Source organism: Branchiostoma floridae, chromosome 1, assembly GCF_000003815.2.
Source record: "Branchiostoma floridae strain S238N-H82 chromosome 1, Bfl_VNyyK, whole genome shotgun sequence".
Lineage (NCBI taxonomy): Eukaryota > Metazoa > Chordata > Leptocardii > Amphioxiformes > Branchiostomatidae > Branchiostoma > Branchiostoma floridae.
This window is the reverse complement of record NC_049979.1, coordinates 13669385-13681257: the sequence shown is the minus strand read 5'-3', so window position 1 is coordinate 13681257 and position 11873 is coordinate 13669385. Positions and strand designations below refer to the sequence as shown.

General features: G+C 39.9%; 1 protein-coding gene across 6 annotated transcripts in view; it reads left to right on the top strand.

The window, feature by feature from the left end:
* The first annotated feature begins 899 nt into the window (after positions 1-899).
* The window catches only part of LOC118415347 (signal-induced proliferation-associated 1-like protein 2), a 37310-nt gene continuing 26336 nt past the window's right edge, over positions 900-11873 (top strand). For 3 of the 6 annotated variants that reach the window (XM_035819925.1, XM_035819918.1, XM_035819883.1), the window contains exons 1-2: positions 901-1057; positions 8644-10378. In XM_035819925.1, the coding sequence (XP_035675818.1) occupies positions 8908-10378 (1471 nt within the window). In that variant the 5' untranslated portion in view covers positions 901-1057; positions 8644-8907. Of the gene's footprint in view, positions 1058-8643; positions 10379-11873 lie in introns of all 6 variants that reach the window. The other 3 variants (XM_035819900.1, XM_035819909.1, XM_035819893.1) reach the window with 2 other exon arrangements.

Sequence of the window (11873 nt, the reverse complement as noted above, 5' to 3'; positions counted from 1 at the left end):
TAATTCTATAAATATAATTTATTAGCTACACTGATCATGTGTCTACTTGTTATGCTCTGAATGCCTCTGATTGACAGGTTTCATAAGGGCTAGGGAGATGATTTGTCCTACAAGCTAAGCTTTCCAGACAAGTGAGCAGTAACAAGTGTACCAACAGTCATATGTAGTACATTTTACCAAATATCTATGTAATTGGGCTAGGAGGGATCTAGCTATTACATTGTTTTTATCAGTGCTGAAATACTCGTATGGAAAAATGATCTGGTCATCAAATTGTCTGACTGCACAGCGGGTTACAGGCAAATAGTGCCCTCAGTTTGATACTTATGTAGTGTGAATTAATGAAGCATACAAATCAATTCATGTTTTTATCTATGCTGCAATATGCATTATTCAAAGCAGGTCATTAGAACAATATTATTCAAACATCTGGCCCATCATGTAGGGATACTACAGGAATTATTAATTCGTGATATATTAATTTTTACACACATTTATATACATTTTGTATTTATTATGTTTTTCCTGGTCGAGAAAACATGTTGACAAGTCCAAACACCAAGCAGATGTAGGGTTTTTTTTGACCTACTAATAGTATGGTAATATTGTGTGTAAGTAGCTTGACTGTTGACAAAGGGCTACTGGGAAAACATTCTGCATTTTCACAAAAAATGTTGCCTTTCTCAGTTTTCTACTTAATGTATTTCTATCAAAGAAGCTCATGATCTAACAGTAACTATACTTTTTCATTATTCCCTATAATCCCAACACAAAAGAAGGCAATCCGCTACATAATCATATATGGTAAATCTTCATTTTTCCCAAATGACTCTCCACAGTGGCATGCATACCAACTGTTCTGGTAGCAAGCCTACCCCATAATTACCCCCCTCCCGCAGGCAGTGGGCCGTCCCATGAGATAGTGGTGGAAGTATTTACCAGGAGTTCCTTTGTTGACAAATTACCATCTGGTCAGAAATTTGTGTAAATTGTACAGAATGAGCAGAAGTGAAGTGTGAAATGAGCTGTCATAAAACGTAGCGGAGATGGGGAAAAGGTGAGTCCAATGACAGTGCTGTGTCAGGGTGGGGTGTCAGTAGGGGGTTTTGCCTACTATTATGTAAACATTCTGTCAGCAGGTCATTCAGGTAGGCACAAATTTTAGTTATACCGGGTAAAATTCTGTAGTATTTGGGAACTCTTATATTTTGAATGTGCAAACTATAGTATAGAATCGAAAACTGCGCTGTTCTTTCGAAATATAAAGAGCACATCATAATTTTAATAGAATGTACATTGCAATGTTGTAAATAGATCTATCCTGCAGCAAATCTACTGTACTCACATACATGCAAACTGTGTTGAACAAAAAAAATTGTGTTCTTTAATTGAGAAGCACTGATGTTACTTATAAACTGCTAGTCTGTTGAGTGTTGTCAAAGAAGAATGCCTGTTGCAGACAAGTTGTCTCTGCTGTCTTCTAGAACTGAAAAGCAAATTAATTATTTCCACTTGACTTGAACACAGCTATGCATGTAATCAGCTCCAAGTTGTAAGAATTCTTCCTTTCCCATAGTGACAATAGCCTACAGCTGGAACCCTAATTTTCTGGTAAATCAAAACAGAGTCTATCTCAGAGCTGATTTACAATTTACAAAGCAGTCCTTGATAAAATGGAGTATACAAAGGTTGTTCCTTTAGCGTAGTATAGGCTATTCAAATGTACCTATCAATCTTGCGATGTCCAAATCACATTCCCACATATCTCAAATTTCTTTGTTAGTGTATATTAAAATCCTACATGTGCATAAAATTCAATCAGGTAGGTTAAATGTTTGTCATATAGCACAGGTTAACAGTCAAGTGAGACTGCAAGTTTGACAAGTTGTTTTGTTATTGTTGCGTTAATACATCCGCTATGTCATGTGTAGCCTAGTACACATGTTTATGTGTCTGCTGTCACATTTGCTTTGTGTTACTGTTGGTCTCATGAAACTGCTTGAAGTCAGTCACCATCCTGATACATTACCCAGTGGTTACCAACCATGCCACCAATATAGAATTTATTTGTGCCAAGTTAATCATGTGGAAATATATTTGTTTTAGGTCACAATGAGATGATGTGTCATACTTAGCAGAGTGTACAGGAGCTTGTTTCATTTCAGTGAATCACTTCCTTTTGAGGCATTTGGATTTCTGCCAGACTTGCCCCCATCTCATAGTACATTTTTAAAGCATCCAACATTCCAGTAGATAGACTTCTTAGCCAAAAATGCATTCTGTTAGAAATTACTTCATTGGCTGTCCCATCTACCGTTTTGCTTCCTCCATGTGTGGGGCCTCCCTACACACATGTTGACTGTTACAGTTCCAATGTGCATATGAAGTAGTTCTGGTTTATAATTTCCGGCCAGGTCAGGAGGTGTTTTGGTATGTCATGCTGGTAGGATAGAAAATGGCTCAGGTTACAAGAGCTTGTCCATCTGCAGGTAGACCTTTCCAATGTCCTCCAGTGGGGTTGGTCTTGAAATCAAAAGGGATAAGTAATGTTCACATCTGAAAATGTGTTCGATTTGTCATTTATCTTTTTTTAGTGAAAGTATTACAGTAATCTATTTGAAATTTCATTAAGGGTCTGAGAGACAGTAACTGAGTAAGAACTGTCATTTTTTTTGTCCCACTCAATTCTTTCTTGCTCACCAATCTTGACTGGAACATGTTTTTTTTTTCACAACTACCATCAAAATAAGTTCCATGTGTCTTGTTTTATGCTGGGAGAAAGTGAAAGTGGCCTATGTGTTTATGAATTAAAAGAGATGAGAAAAGTCTAGTAAAATGAGTCTTACAGAATGTGATACTTTCTTACGTACTGTAGAATAGTCTATTTCTATATTTGGCAGTGTCCTAAAGCATTTATTTAAAGCATTGCTGAACTCAATCATGGCTGGTACAAATATCATCAATTATGTAGAATTAGTATTGCTAAATATAGCTCTGCCAATTTGCATGCTACTTCACGATTTAACCTCACCAAATTAAAGCATGTATAGTCCTTTCATCTTTCCTGCTATCTTTATCTCTTAGTCTTAAGTTACCATGTCTTAGTCTTTAAGATTGATAGTGAGAAATAGACTACATATTTCTCATCTGACAAAAGTGTCTTCTAATGAATACAAATTTAGAAAAGGTGCACATGTTTTTCTTACGGTTCTTTTGCCTTATTTGTTGGAAACGTAGAAGACACCAAATACAAGAGTGCATATTGTGATAAATTCCCAAGCCAGTAGTGACAAAAGACCTTGACGTTAAAAAAAGTGAAGGTCATTTTGATAATCCACCTATATTGTACATCATGATTCAACTGACAAAAAGAAATCAAAGACATCTGCCCTCAGTGCTGCCACCTGAACTGATTAGTAATTCATTGGCAACAATGTATTATTTAGATAGACGTAGACCAGATCAAAAAGCCAGACCAATTTTACAATTACAGGCCTCTAAAAATTTGAAAAGAAGAGAAAAGCAAATACAAGGGGAGTTGACACATTCACTGAAAACAGTCAATTGCAGCATATGTCATTGCTAGTTTGTCTACTTTAGATTTCGTTTAAAATGGAAAGAAACTAGCCGTTTAGAGCGAGAGTTGATGCAGTCAATTGACTCAAACTAGATTGTTCAATCCATCAGACTTTATTATAGTGCTACACAAGTCACTTGCCATCTTTTAGGAGTTTATTTTAAGCATTGCTCTTTGAACTTCAGACAGTTATCCCTACTTTTGTAAGATCACAAGTCATGTGTTGGTCGTTATGTAAAATAACCGATATGTAAAATAGACAAACCATGGTCTGATATTCATGGTACATGGTAATGGCAATGCAATTAACCAAATGCCTAATAGCCAAAGGTTTCATCCAAAAACAAAAAGGTCTTGATTAGCTTTTGATGTCCCATGTTTTTTCCTCTCGTTTCAGTTGACAAAAGTATGTCCATTAGCAAGTGACTACGAAGCTGGGTAGCTGCGGAATTTCTTTCACTAACAAATGTATGCCTAAGAACCTAAAAATAAACCTGTCCTGAAAGCCACAGTCAATGAAAGCCACAGTCAATGAATGGCTCTCAGTGTGTAAGCTGGCTCATGTGATTGTCCATTTGTACCATTCTGCAAGATTTATTTTCACAGAACCAGTGTGCAGCAATAGTAACAAAGTTTGCAGTGTGAGTTTGTCTATGTAAATGTCTGTGAGTCAAGAGAATGATGACTTTCTTCTTGGTTTGTTTAGATCTAACATTGTATGACATATCTTTTACGTTCTGCATGCTTTATTACAAGTTGTTTACAGACTTTGAAAGATAATATATCACTTTCAGGTGCAAAGTACATGTAAACGTGTTTTTAATAATAGTATGATGTACTGTAGAATGAGTTGTAAGCTCATTAAACTATCTTGGGAAACCTTGATTGATATGGGATGATTAGGTATTAGATATCAAAAGATATTGTATTATGTATAGCATTTTTATATCCCTACATTCTCTTACACCCTCGTACACAAGTTACAAGACAGTGTTAGCTACCCTAATTTCTGTAGAACAGGTCTATTGTAAAGTGTGTGTGTAGGCACCCAATACAGAAACATGAGTCACTCATGAAATATTCATCCACCTGCTTGATGTGACCTACCCTTCCCACCCACTGGCTCCACTAACAACTGCCAGGGTAGGGCCATTGTGTGGGGGTGTCTGGGCTGACTTAGGAACTGTATTATTCAACATCAGGGTGATGTTTGTGTTCTGAAAGGGAGCAAGAGGTCACAGGAAAGAGAAGTACAATCACAGAAGATTAGTTTCCTTGTTCAAATGTATGTTATTGTTTCTCCTCAGGAATATTCCTTGCTTGCTTGGATTGTTGGAATGTTTTTTGTTGTTGTCCTTGACCTTTTCCACACAAGTGATAGTCACCATTAATTGCTTGTATAACAGTGCTGCTTCTTGTTGTTGAAGAGTCAAGCAGTAACAAATTTATTTTCTGGGTTTAGTGAAAATGAAAGTAGACTTTTATATATAAATTGCATCAGAAACCTGACAATTTGGGTATCTTTTTGTAGAGAACACACATGATGTACATCTTTACAGATTTTGATACAGAACTATCACATCAATTTTGTCATTATTTCCTACACATTAACAAAGATTTATAGCTTATTTCAACAAGTATCAATGTCAGAACCAGTGAAGTGGATGGGTGTGGTCCTAGTGGGACAAAATGACATGGGTTGTTTGCATGTATAGCAGTGTCAATAAAGGCCTTCCTTGCGTCAATGACAAATAAGACTCTTAGGAAATGCCAGTGGCCTGTTTATAATATGGTAAAAGTCCAGTTCATTACTTAACTTGGTACCATCTTGTGGTGGCATGCTCATAATCAATATATTAGATATTATTAGTATATTACCCTTTGCTTCTGTCAAGTTTTATGTCTGAGATCACAGGTTTCTCCTTCATATGCCTTAGATGCTAATATACCCAACCCCACAAGCTACAGACTACATGTAAGGTATCACAGAAAGGTTATAGCATGACATCTCCTTAACCTTTCTGCTGCCTAAGTCCCTAGCCAACACAATTTGGGTAGCCAAATGGCTACATTAGTGTGCTAAAGATTAAAAATAGCTTATCCAGGTAAGTTATGTTTATAAACCTGAAATAAAGGGCATCATATATTTGTATATACAAACAAGATTCTTTTTGAAATTCTACCCGAAAATTACTGCATAGAGAAGGCAATGATTTTCTTGCAAGGTCCTTTCAAGAAATCAGGATATCCTGCCAAGTATTTCCATTTAGGTTGTCACTTCCGCATTTTTGCTTTTGTAGTCCTCTTGGTAGCTTCATACCTCTGTCAGCTTTGCTATGGGTCAGTTACTGTGAGGTAGGCAGCAGCAGTAAGCAGCTGTAACCTTAGAGTACATGTACTGATATAGGTGGGGATGGAAGCTTGTCCCTATACCAGGTGTTTTGACTTTCTTTCCTCTTGGCCTTGACTTGGACCCCAGTACATTTTTCAGATTCTTAAGGTAATTATGAAGTCAGGGCGGTAAGAAGTTTCACAAGGGTATGTATATCCCATTTATTTCTACCCAGAGATAGGCTAGATTTTTTATGCTTTCAAGTTTCAGGTTTGAATATCAAGACTTACAGATCAAGGCTGGTCTATTGATTTGGGGTCACCAGCACCTGACAGTGGGCCAACCAAGCACAAACGAGCCACCTCCAGACATCACACATGTACATGGTTCAATGCTGAGTGTGTAGGAGGGTTCTTTGTGTGTCCTTGTGGTACTGACCTTGTGCTACAGTTCTCAAACCAGCAGCTATATTTATTTGTGTTCATCATGGACCACCATTCGTCCACCAACAGCATAATTCTGAACTTGCACATTCCTCATCTATTAGGTTAAGAAAATCATAAGCTCTTTTTGGTCTGGTATATGTAAGCATTTGGAAATTGTAGCTGTTATTTGTAGAAAAGTTATGTGTGTAATTGGGCAGTACCCATATATTATTGATCATTTCATGGCTGATCCCAGTGAAATTCTATACAATTTGTCCAGGATATTGATTTGTTTTGCTGACAACTTTGGACCGGAGTCAAATTATATTGCAATATCATGCCCCTTTGATAAGTCACCCTTGACATGTGGGTACACATACCAACCAATAGCAGTGTACAAAAGGTAGGAGTTGTTATCTTGTGACAGTGATTCTGTTTCAAAAGTTGAAGACGTGATAGTGATTACATTTACTGAAGTGATTATTTCATGACTTGGTTGTAGGCAAGTTCAGTTACCAGTACTTCTTCGTGTATTAGTAACTATCACATGCCATTTACTGAATAGGTATGCTTGCAATGGTTCATCTAAAGAATACTGATCCATTTTGTAAGCTGAGATACATTGCGATACCCCATAGTCTTTGATGTGTCACCTGTGATTTCAGGTGTTCAGGTCAAACCCATGACCCATGGATGTAGGAATTGTTGAGTCCTTAGTTAGTTTCAGGCGACTGAAACAGGAAGGATCCACCCTCCCGTCGCCGCATTCTCGGCTGGAAATGTTTGAAATACCATCTGTAGCTTTTAGTGTACTTCCATCCACCATAATTTCCTCAAGGCAAATAGGTATGGTTAATTCTTACCTACATTAATTATGGTTTCTAAAACGTTATCATAAATATTTACAACTAGCTGTCCCCAAAATGGGTTATTTGTTTTGGGTCCTACATCATCAATTTTAAACCTTTGAAACAAAGTGAAAATAGGTGCTTAGGTTTGGTTTGGTTTCTCAATCTTCTATCAACTCTTCTGTTCTACGCTTATGTTCTTACATTTTTATGCAGGCCATAATTAATGATATTTGTAGCTTAGCAAACATGTTTTACTGATAGTTGACAACAAGGTCAGTACTGTTTATGCAGCAGGGAACCATTATGATCTGTTGCCACACACCTGCCCAACACTGCAGTACTGTTGTATAAACCATTCTCCTAGTGTAGGTCAGTGTAAGGTAGGCACGCAACCATGGAGTGTACATACAGCATCACCGCTCACTTCTTCTTTGGGATGATTTCAATTTTTTAGGTCATTCCAAAGATGCTGTTTTTTTTTTAAAGTACTTGATTTTTGAGAGCCAAATCACTAGATCGGAAGAGCGGGTCTTGAAAAGAAAAGTTGTTATTAAAAAATTATTAACTGATAATGGACTATTAGTGAATCAGCTTGCTTGTCTTAGTTGTCTGTAAACTATTATTATCATTTGGCCTTCAACCTTTGTTCCAAACAGAACAAGCGATGATGGGACAGGTTAACGTGGCACTTTTAGATCAATGTAGTGCCAAGGAATGGCTGTCACCAGTTATGTCTATACTTATACATATTCCAGGGGTTTAAGTTTTAACTTTTACTTGTCTACCTGTCCAATTTTAAAAAGTCTTGAAGTAATGAAAGACCAAATGCAGACTCGTCACTAATATTATAAGTTATGATTTTTTATATACAGCCTTTGAAACCTGTCTGTAACTGTTCACTTCCAACCTCTCTGAAAGAAAGGTATTTCTTGTAGAAATCATGTGCAGATTTGTGTAACACCCTGAAGTAAGAGCCCAGGCGTGGAGGCAGCTTCAGGGTCCAGTTGTTGGAACCAGGTCACTGCTACAGGACAAATGGAGGGTAGACAGTTCAGCGGGATGGATGAGAAGGGTTCTGCTATAAATAAACAGTGAGCACAACATCGCCACAGAGGGCCTTTCAGCTCATTTGTTGGCTAGTCAATCAACAGTTAGCTGATCACTAGGTCTTCAGTCATTCTTCAGACATCAACAGTCTGCCATACCAGGGTAATCTCTATTGAAACACCAGCAATGATGTGTAAAAATAACAATCAAGGCATTGGTGATTCTTCCGAGCTTCTCAAATAATTTACAAAACAAGACAGTCAAGTTAGAAGTACCACCAGTGTCTCTTGGCTGTAGGAGATGATTTCATTTCTTGAAATTGTACACTTGTCAATGTCATGTTACCTACTGCTATTTCAATGTCAAAATTATTTTAGATCATCACTTATGGTCATGTTTTATATTTCACAGACCTGGCGGTGATGGACACACAGTAACCTGTTCACCTGTCAACTGGGGAGACTGCAGTAGAAATGCACTGTCACCTGGCTTACAGCACCTGAGGGATATACACTGACCTGGATCAGCACACCTGAGGGAATTACACCTGTCACTGGGCAGGATCACAGTCTTTCACTGGAATGCAGCTGATTTTAATGGAAGTAATAAGCCATATTGATTGGACATGGGATGTAGAGATTGTAGGAAGGGTTTCAGCAGGTCTGCGTCATTAATATGACCTCTCACACCAAACGGGAGTCCCCACACGGAGACAGTCGTGAGAATCTGGGGGTGGACCTGCTGGATACGACCTCGGCTCGGTTACGGGCGCAGCAGGCTGCGGAGTATTACCACAAGTCGGTGCTGCAGAATGGTAGCAGCCCACACAGCACGCCACCAGCGCGGGAGATACCGCGGGAAGACAGCCCAAAGGTAAACGGTAACGGCAGCGCAGGAAGTTCCCCTGGAAACACAAGTACAAGACATGCTGTCAAGATTCACCTAAACCTGAGTCGCACGTCTCCACCGAAGGCAAACATGAACAATAACACGTCATACGCGGACGAACGAATGTCCCCACGGGCTCGCTTGGGGCCACACCCACGGGCCAGCATGCATGCGGTCATAGCCGAGAACAGGTCGTATCGTAAACCCAAATCAAAAGTGGACCCATACAAGGGAATGGACCGGGAGAGGGGAGGGCATGCCTTGTTACGGTCCAAACGATCCAACAGTGACTTGAGCTTGAATGAAGTAGCCGATGATTACTTGGATGGCTCCCTCAGACGGGAGTACGGGAGTACCTCCTCACTAGAGGTACAGAGTGTCGGTGGCGAGAGCTTCTTTGCAATGTTGAAGGACCTTCGACCAGACATGTCATTTGACCAACGTAGCCCTGCCCCACCAAAGATACAGGACTACCTTCGGTGCAGGGCTGATGGTACGTTGGTCGAAGCTTCTGGACGAGTTGTAAATGGTGTCCCTGAGGAACCCAAACCTCAGAACAGCTCCTCAAGCCCCAAACTCAGTAGAGCAATGACCCCACGGGCGAAGGAGAAACAGATGAAATACTCCCGCTCAAAGTCAGCAGGGGGTGAAACCTCGCTCTTCAGTATGCTGCTAGGGACAAAGAAAGAAGGACCAGACTCCATGAAGTCACCTGACGCGGAGGTGGATGGTCGCCTGGACGATAAATTGCGTAGACGAGCATTCTCGCACTACGATTGCCAGAGCATGACCTTTAACCTTTCGGACGTTGTCAGAAACAAGGAGTATCTGGAACGGAGGAGAAACACGACAACGGGCGCCTCTGCGGCCTCCTCGATACGGACTAGTCATGCCTCCAGTCCCCACAACAGTACCGAGGACCTGTCTATACAGGAGCTGGATCTTGGGGATGGAAAGAGCAATAATCTTGTACTCAGTTGTCCTTTCTTCCGGAATGAGCTCGGTGGGGAGGAGGAGAGAAGAATAAGTTTGTCGCGGGGCAATGGGGGAAGTCGGGCATCGCGAGCATTTCGCGAGGGGATGGGACCAAATCTAGACTCCATGTCGGGCTTAAGACCAACAACAGCAAGTGTTTCGGTGTTGGACACGGGCCCTGATCAGGACGATATGTGGCCAGTTGGGGGCAGGACGCGTGGGTACGCTATTGAGCACGTGGACCACGGAGCATACTACTTCAGGAGGTACTTTCATGGACAATGTGAGTACCAATTTACTGTGGACATTTTGACAGTTACAAAAGGAATAGTATGAAAGAGTTATTATGAAGCTCAAGTGTGTGAAGAGTTTTACCAGGTACTGTAGTCTGCACCATCCCCCATCTGCTTTGTAGATAGAACAGTCCATGTGAAAGCGGTGTAACTAGATCAGCATCAAAGTAGCTCCCAGGAATGTGAGAAAACACACTTGCAACCCACTTTGGGTTACCTGAGGCCAGAAGTTAATAGTCCACACATTTAAACAGGGGTAGCAGGGGCAGTGCACCCGGAATGTTTTTCTTTCCCATACCGCAACTCAGAAAAAGAGAATCACCTGTCATTTCTGCCAGTCTGTGGCCTATATGTAGATGGCCCCTCCTATTTTCAAACAAAGATGCCCTGTGCTTTATGATTAGTTTTTCAAGAAAAATCTCAGATGCATGTACAAAACATTTGTTTTTAATCTTTTTTACCAATTATTTGATAACTCAGTTGCTGTCTAAAACCATTGAGTAGTGATAGAATGATTGATGACTTTCTCTGCATTCTCAAAGATTGAATGTTCTGAAATTGAATGGTTTGAAAGTCAACTGAACTGAAAACTCAACATTACAGCTGTAAGCATTAACATATACAACCAAGAGGTGTTCTGATAGAAACTACAATGTATCTTGTATTTCTCCTTGCTGGGAGTGAAGGAGGAACGTGGGAGTGAGATCTGCCCCTGATTGGTTGATCCATCTAGGTCAGCTGGAGCTGTCATTGAATGTTTCAAAGTCTCAAACATGTCATTCCCACAACGGTTTTATAGTTATACAATCTGATAATAATATTTTCAGAGTTTTGACAGTGATAGAAATACAAAATGATCCATTCAGCATTATATTACATCATGGAAAGAGAGTTGTTTGATGTCAGGTAACTCAATACCTCCCTATATCAGTAATCTGACAGGAATGATGACATAATGACAGGAAAGCCTCCTGCCCTTCCTGCTGTACTGTGGAGAGATGAATGTGGGAAACATGTCTGTTGAAGGGAAGTCAGGTTTATAGGACAGCTGTGCAGGTAACTTACATCAATGTCCAGTCTGTCCGATGGGAATTTGTTCCTGGAGTCCTAAATGGTCATACATGGAGTAGAAAAATATCTTGTAAACTTGGATACCTTCAGAATTATCAATTAAGGTTCATTTAGTTGAAGTTTTAATGTAACACACTTCAGCACAAGAAAGTTTTTATCCAAATCCTGGGAAAGTCCATTAGCAGGGAGCAGAATGTAAATCCTGTAGCAGCAGTGTAAATATGTGCAGGTCATCACCTGACCCCATTTCTGCCCACATACCAGACATGCAGACTGGTCACTCCCTTCATTTAGCACAGACAGGTGTTCTCCTGTACAAATAATGGACATGTCACTTGTGCAGAGTCTGTCCAGCCTGTCAAGACCCTTCAGAAGGATTGTAGAAAGGTCCTTTCTCAGGTTGAATATAGAAGC